The 8,905-nt window shown below is 33.0% G+C and overlaps 1 protein-coding gene across 1 annotated transcript; it reads left to right on the top strand.

Annotated features, from left to right (window-relative positions):
* LOC18587392 (putative disease resistance protein At3g14460) lies at positions 5,915-7,651 on the top strand. The gene has a single exon (XM_018128927.1). The coding sequence runs from the start codon at positions 5,915-5,917 to the stop codon at positions 7,649-7,651; it is 1,737 nt and encodes a 578-aa protein (XP_017984416.1).

Below are 8,905 nucleotides of genomic sequence, written 5' to 3'. Positions count from 1 at the left end.
TAATATATATATATAATATATATATATATATATATATATATATATATAAGTAATTATTTAAAGTCAATTAAGCTCATGTATTTTTATTACGTTTAATTAATTTTTTTTATTTTTATTTAAAGTCAAATAAGCTTTTACCAGTAATTGTTGATTAATTACTATTAATCAAAATAGTTGTTAATTTAATGCCACATGTTAATGATATGGCATGTTGACATGCCATTCAGGAGGATAACATTATACCAACTAACATATGATACGGCCAAAATTGTTACTAATTGAATTTTTTAATTGCTAACTTGATTTTTAACATTTTATCCGTTCCAATATTTTAACATGATTATTTAATATTTTTAAAATAAAAAAATTTAACTAACCTAAATCTAATTGCTAAACAATGTATTGGATTCTCAAACAAGATTTAGGGTTTGACAATAACCAAATTTCCTAAACCATCTAAAGAGATATGTGGTTCAGGAAATTTTGAAGAAAATTTTCCAAAAAATTTGGGAATCACAATTCAAAAATTTCGCAAAAATTTTCCGATCAAACTTTTCACCTAAAAGCAATGGCCCCTATAATAATCCAAAATTCATCAATGTCTTTCAAACAAAGCAAAAGCATAGCTTGAAGAATAACGCTCTGATAACCAAAAGGCCAGAGTTTTAAGTCTTTTTTTTTTTTTTTAATTTTTTGCAATTTAACATCAATGGTATAAGGATAAGAAAAATCATCAGTCTACGAAAAAAATTCCTTTACAAATAAAATTTTCCACTATAAAATAACATATTCACAGTAAATGTTTGAGGTGAACAAGAGAGAGAAAAAAAAAAACCTTCGTACTATGTAAGTGAATCAATATCAGTGTCACTCTTCAAGCAGCAAATCACTTCATCTTCACACCTAGCTCTTGTTAGTTTCTCTACGTTGAATGTGGGATTTAATTTTTGAAACAATAACAAAAATTGTTATTTAATATCAAAACTAAAGATCTATCATAAGAATATTATAGACCAAGATATAGTACTTCAAAAGCGATTCAAGTGCTTTGCCTCCAAAGAGATTCTTGCTTCTTTTTTAGGTTGTTTTTCTTTTTAAATTAATTAAGAAACTTTATTTACTCATTAATTGCAATGATGTCCATCAAGACATTGCAATTGATTTCTACAGAGAAAAGAGAAAAGAATTATTAATGAGGTCCATTTCATTACAATCTTTATTTATCAGTCTTTTCATTATACCATATTTCTTACGAGCTTTATGGATATATAATTTTCACGATCACATCCAACTCATATAATACCAATTCATGCTTTTCATTCTTGTTGGATTTTAGAAAAATTTTTTTCTACAAAAACATTTATATATAATTTTAATATAAATAATATAATTTTAAAACGCTTTTTAAAAAACACATCGGTCAAATTTTTTGAGTCCAACAATATTATGACAATCGCTTGAATATTTTTCAATAGAGAATGGTGAATCCTTTATGGAACATCCAATATAAATGTAAATAACCCAATGTATCAGTGGCATTCAAGCATTTGACTCATTAGTTAGTGCATAATCTCTCTTTCAAAAGAGTAAGGTTCGAATCCTCTTTTCCTCAAATATAAAAAAAAAACCCAATGTACTAGGGTATAATCTTTAAACTCAACATCACCTATTGACAACATTAAAGTCATATGGATACTAAATAAATTATATTAACCTTTTAAGTCTAAGGACAAATAGATAATGTTTGGAACTTTACAATGCAATGTGGTTGCAAGCAATGTAATTGCATGAAATATAACATTGCAGTGCTTGTTATATAAGTAAAGTAATAATTAAAATGCAACAAAAATAGTATTGTAGCGTTTGTTTTACAAATACTTTGTTGAAAATGTAATATCAATTTTCAAAATTATCCCTATTTATTAAAATGTAAGTTTAATATGCTTATATTTTTTATTGTTAATTTTTGTATAATATTATCTCTTAAATATATTTTTAATGTCATATATTTTAGTTTCATTTCTTAATATAATCTTATATATTTTATTTTTATTTTGAAATATAATTTTCTATGTTATATATTTTATTTTAATTTTTTTTCCTTTAAAAGACAATATAAATTTTATTGACAGTCACCTTTCAACATATAATAGAAAATGGTTACTAAGAGTAATAAAGAAATATCTCTCGAAATCTATATAAAAAAATAAATTATAACATTACAAAATGACTTTAATAAAGTAATAAAGTTAAAGGGTAAAAATATTTTTAATAATATTGCAAATTAAGTGCGATGCAATCTTATTGCATTGGTTTTAAATTGCAATCACATTACATTCATTGATTGTAATGTGATTACATTGTAATCTTACAAAACAGTGTGGGTACTTTTTGCCTCGATTTGTAGGGGATACTTTATCCTTTCACACTCTTTTGAAATATAATATATAGTTATTGGCTTTTAAAAAAAAAAAATCTTACATAACAATGGCTTATTGTAGAACAAACACTGTAATATAATTTAATTGAGTATATTGTAAGGAATGTATTTTTGCTTTCTTTTTATTAAACGCTATTTTAATAAATTATAATAGAGGTCTTTTTAATTATTGACAAATGACAAGCTATATTGTGCGCTTTAACTACACCCACTTATTTGCTTAAAAGTCACTACTCAATGGTGAAGTTAAAACATTCTATTCCTTTTCTATAGAGGCATAACAAGTATACGTTTTAAACATTTTATCACACATAACTTAGAACAATTTTAACTAACAAAGAACTAAAAACTATAACTCCTTGTTAATTAATAGTTTATCAACTATTAACATGATTTTTTTACAATGTTTTCAAATAATTATGATTATATCATATGTATCATAAATAAATAAAATATTCATTAAATTATAATATATATAAAATAAATAAATCATATAATAATTTATTTATTTAATAAATAAATAATAAAATTAATTTTTAAGAACACTATGAAATTAAAGGCTCTAATCATTAGATAATCACCCAGCCTTTCCTGAATCATGTTGCAGTGACTAGGTGTTAGAGGCTCGTCGTTTTTAAGTTAATAAATGTTGGGAAATGATTTTGTCAATATAAAATAAAATTAATTATTTAATTTTATTATATTTTTGAAATTTATCATTTATAATTTTTATATTACTTATTAAATAATCGATGAAAATAAATAAAATTCTAAATTAAAGAAAAATCTTTTCATTAAATTAATAATATTTTCAATTCTGTAATCTCATGCGGTAACCCAAGTTTGAGATCATCACAACACCACACATTCATGAAACCTAAGCGATATACTATAAAATTAATAGGAGTAAATCTCATTCTTTGATAATAAACTTTTATGTACATTAGATGAAACAATTACATTCCAGTAACATGATATTATTTTATGCCGTACCACAAAGAACGAATTATTTTGGTTTTGACATAGCCTTTTGAAGAATGCCCATATTTCAACATGCCATTGCTTGGAAAGCCAACACCTATACCTTGACAAATGATTTACTTATTGTTTAAGGCAAAACACGTTACAATCAGTTGTATTTAATTAATTACGTTATCACTGTCATATGCTTATGGCAATACATAAGATTCCATAGTTTTGATAATCATCATCTAACTTCTATCGATCTATTTTTTTATTGAAAATTATATTTATCTATTTATTTATTAAAGTTAACACTATGTAATTGTCACTTTAAGCTTTTCTAGAAAGAAGTAGATAAGATGTTTTCAAAAATATCACATCAGGTGGGTCGGGGAGTTTTCCTATGACTTATATACGGTAACGTTACTGTACATCCTGTTAGGTTAATTTTTTAGATAGAGAGTAATTGTCTTGTGCCACAGCATGCCAGCTCCCCTCCCATCAGCTGCCATTTAACTCACCAAACATTTTGTTCGATAAAATTTTAACAACGTAATTAATCATTATTAATATATGATATAAAGAGTAAAACTATTGAATTAAAATATTATAAAAACCAAATTCAACTCAACCTAGCTTCCTCGTAATTATTTGGCATTTTCAATAATTATTTCATTTGAAGGTTGGTGCACCATCTCCCAATTTAATGCAAATTATGAAATTAAGATAATCAAAAGTCAAAACTATGAACATGTCACACAGAAGAAGTCATTAATTTAAGACAATCATTATAGTATTCATCGTTTTTGTTTGCCATTTTCTCATAATAGATAAGTTTTTTTTATTGCAGATAACATTTTTTAAATTTGATCCATGACAGCGAGGTGCAACCTGCATGATTAGACTTATTCTCAATCTTTTGTAACTGTGTTTAGTGGTTGACGAGCCGGTTATCATCTTCTGGGATTGTACGTATCGAGCTCGTCTTGGTTCTCAGTCCAATCTAATATCTTCTTTTTCCTTCGATCCTTCTTTCTGAACAACGCGAAAATGCCTTGGGAAATTGTGCTAGCAGGGGTTGTGGGAAAGGCGTTGCTCTCGGCGTCTCTTCGACTGCTGTTTGACAAGATGGCTTCTCGTAAGGTCCTGGACTTCTTCCGGGAAAAGAAACTCGACCACCATAGCTTGCAGACGTTGAAATTCAAGCTACTAGCTGTCAACTCAGTGCTCAATGACGCTGAGGAGCAGCAGCATATAATGAACTTGTCAGTTCAAGAGTGGCTGGATGAACTGAAAGACGCTTTGTATGAAGCAGAGGACCTGTTCGCTGAGATCACAAGTGAAGTTGTAAAGTCCGATATGGAAGCTGGGTATCAAACCCCAAAAGAACAGGTAGAAGCCCTTAACACTGCTCTTCGAAAGATTGTTGACAGGGTAAAATGTATAGCTGAAGAAAAAGACTTCCTTAATCTGAAGGAAAGCCCAAGTGATAAATCGTTACCAAGATTTCCTACAACTTCCTTGGTCAACGAATCCGAAGAATGCTTCAGGAATAATGAAAAAGAGCTGATAGTCAACTCTTTGCTGTCAGATAGCGCAATGAATGGGAATGGAATACCTGTGATTGCGATTGCAGGAATGGGTGGGATTGGCAAGACGACCCTTGCTCAGTTTGTGTACAACGATGAAAGGGTGAAAACACATTTTACCCTGAGAGCATGGGCTTATGTCTCGGAAAGATCATCTGATGTTTTCAAGGTGACCGAAACAATCTATGAATCAGCCGTGTTGATGCATTCTAATGCCAAAGACTTAAATGTACTTCAAGTTACACTGGGGAGGGTTCTGATGGGAAGGAAGTTTCTACTTGTCTTGGATGACTTGTGGAATGACAGTCTTACTGATTGGGATCTTCTACAGAGACCATTTCATTTCGGGGCAGGCGGAAGTAAGATCATCGTGACAACGCGTAATCAAAGTGTTTCATCCACTATGCATTCTGTTCTTGTTCGTTCTTTGACACCGTTGCCTTATGAAGATTGCTGGTCAATATTTGCAAAGCATGCTTTTGGAAGTGAATATTTGACTGATGGAGATTCTGCATTAGAATCGATTGGCAAGAAGATTGTGGAAAAGTGCCAAGGCCTGCCATTGGCTGCTAAAGCACTCGGAGGTCTTTTGCATTCCAAAGTGGAACCTAAGGAATGGGATGATGTATTGAACAGTAAATTATGGGATCTACCAAGTGGTAAGAACCATATTCTTCCGGCCTTAAAATTGAGTTACTATCATCTCCCTTCTCACCTAAAGCAATGCTTTGCTTATTGTTCCATATTTCCTAAGGGCCATGAAATTGAAAAGGGGGACTTGGTTCGATTGTGGATAGCAGAAGGCCTAGTGCAGCAGCAAAGGGGTACAAGAAGAACCGTGGAAGTAGGCGAGCAGTACTTTGATGAGCTATTATGCAGGTCATTTTTTTCGCGGTCAGATCATGATTGTTCACGTTTTAAAATGCATGACCTTCTGAATGATTTAGCTCAACAAATAGCAGGAGAGTTCACTTTCAAACTTGAGGATGAAAGCTTACCCTTAAACCCAGAAAGAGTTCGCCATTTATCATGCATACCAAATCGTGATGAAGCCCCCGACAAATTTGAGGCCTTTTATGAAGTATTCAACCGTTTGCGAACCTTCCTACCGCTGAGATCGTCACCCAATTCCAGTAGGGTTCCTTTGACTCCTATAATCTCTAATAGCTTATTTCCAGGATCTGATGATAAAAGGAACTCCGATGATAGAAGAAGGAACTTGCTGACAGAGACTGATGATAGAAAAAAAACCTTGTTTCCAGAATCCAGTCGCCTGCGTGTATTGTCATTATCTCCTTATCATATCACTAACCTGCCTGAGTCAATTGGCAACTTAAAACATCTACGCTACTTGGACCTTTCCCACACTGAAATTCGAAGTCTGCATGATAGAGTTTGTTCTCTGTATAATTTAGAGACATTGAAGTTGTCAAGTTGTTTCCAACTTACCCAGTTGCCTCAAGACATGCGGAATCTTACTAAATTGGAGCATCTTGATATTAAAGGATCAAAGGTGAAGGAGATGCCACCACAATTCGGTAATTTGAGAAGTCTCCAGTCGTTGACTACGTTTGTCGTGAGCACAAATACTAGCGCATCAAGAATTAGTGAGTTGAAGAAACTTTCTCTCCTTCGTGGTACTCTTTCCATTGAGGGCCTGCAAAATGTTTTTCAAACAGCAGATGCCTCAGTGGCCAATTTGGAGGGTAAAAAGTACCTTGATGAGTTGATTTTTCAGTGGGCACCTGGTACTCATCTTGCACATTATGAAACTGAGGTGCTTGACAAGTTACGGCCTCATGAATATTTGAAGAAGCTCCGCATCAGACACTTTGGTGGTTCAAAACTTCCAGACTGGTTAGGGGATGCCATTTTCTCCCAAATGGTGTCCCTGCATCTTGTTGATTGTGAAAACTGCTCCTCACTGCCGCCGCTTGGGCAACTACCTTGTCTACAAGAGCTTTACATCGTACGAATGAGACGACTACGATGCGTGGGCTCTGAATTTTATGGAAGCAATCTCAAGCCATTCAGGTCCCTGGAAATTTTGCAGTTTGAGACAATGCCATATTGGCAAGAATGGTTACCTTCCTCTAATGAAGGCGGATTTCCTTCCCTCCAAGAGCTCACAGTCTACAACTGTTCCAAACTGGCTGGGAATCTACCGAACCATCTTCCGTCCCTGGTAAAGCTTCATATAATTGAATGTAGGAAACTGAAATTCTTTCATCCGAATGGGAGAAACCAATACTCTAAGCTTGAGCATTTGCACATAAGGAGTAGCTGTTGTGACCTGGAAACTTTTTCCTTGGACTGCTTCACCAGACTTGTAAAGCTTAAACTCCAGGGTTGCATATTTCTTAGATCCATCGAACTGCAAAGCGAGCATGAGCATCTCACATTTCTTCGAAAGTTGAAAATTGAAGACTGCCCCATTCTGGAAATCTTCTCTGGAAGAGGGTTGCTATCTCTCCAAAAATTAAAAATATCTGGTTGCTCAAATCTCTCTAGTTTTGGGGAAGCTGGTCTGCCAACCAATCTTCAGTCATTTTGTTTTGAGCAATGCCGGAGGCTCCCACCACGGGATGCTTGGGGACTGCAAAATATGGCCTCACTCATATTTTTTGAGTTTGATGGTGTTAAGTACCACGAAGAGTAATTAATGGCGTATGAGGTACGAGTGAGAGTCTTAGAGTGTATTAGAATCTCATTTTGAGAATGTTGAGAATAATACTCGATTAGTCTGTGTGTTCAACAAGTGTCTTTGTACATGTTCTTTGTTGGTTAATTCAATCAAGACTTGCAATTATTGCATGTTAACATCCTATAAACTTCCTTTAACACTTGTAATCCTTTAACACTTAATCGATGACTTAATACTTGTAATTCATGTCTTGACAAATGTTATGCATGTAACTTCCCACTATGAGCATAAATATGGTTGTCTTGTATGAAAAAAGTGTGCCATTCATCAAAACATGTCTCGTATCTCTATTAAATTCTTTTCTGATTCATTGAATAGTGGCTACATACACCACCCTTATCCCTTCCCTTATTTTATCTTCATGGTATCAAAAGCCTATTTTGAATCTTAAGGGACTATTTTTGTAAGATAATCAAAAAGCTATTGTTCCAAAATATAAAGAAAATTAACCATCGTACTTGCAAAATAGCCTCCAACAATATTCTTAGTCATCAATTTCCACCGAACTTCAATAGAGAGAATTATACAATTTATTAAGTTAAAATGAAAGCCTATCTTCGTGGTTACAACCTTTGGGATGTCATAAAATCTGGAAATGAGGTACCTATCCTGAGAGAGACTACAACAGGTAACATAACGAGGAGGTTGCTAAGCGCTATAGAGCGTTGGCACGTTGTACAGACAAATTTCTCGTCAAAATTTCTTGACTTGAAAATTATGAGACAAATACAAAAATTTGATGATGTGAGTGATGATTTCTGAAAATTCGTCTGATTAATTTCTTCAATTCGTCTTCAAGAGTCACAAACTTGGACTTAGTCTTGATCACGAACTTACTTGATCTTCGCGTCAAGGGTCTTGACGACTTAATCTTGATCACGAACTTCGCTTAATATCCGCTTCAAGGGTCTTGACGACTTAATCTTGATCACCAACACTTGATCTTCACTTCAAGGGTCTTGACGACTTAATCTTGATCACGAATACTTGATCTTCGCTTCAAGGGTCTTCACGACTTAATCTTGATAACAAACAAAGTATCTTGATCACGAACTTTGCTTGATATCTTGATCACGAACTTCGTTGCTGCTTGATCACGAACTTCGTTGTTACTTGATCTTCACTTCAGGAATCTTCTATTCTCCTTGATCTCTGAAATGCTCTCAATCTTCAAATGCTTCAAATGCTTCCAATCTTCGAATGCCTCTG

The sequence above is a fragment of the Theobroma cacao genome, chromosome 10, assembly GCF_000208745.1.
Source record: "Theobroma cacao cultivar B97-61/B2 chromosome 10, Criollo_cocoa_genome_V2, whole genome shotgun sequence".
Lineage (NCBI taxonomy): Eukaryota > Viridiplantae > Streptophyta > Magnoliopsida > Malvales > Malvaceae > Theobroma > Theobroma cacao.
Note: the sequence above shows the minus strand (reverse complement) of the source record. Positions and strands in the feature narration are given on the sequence as shown.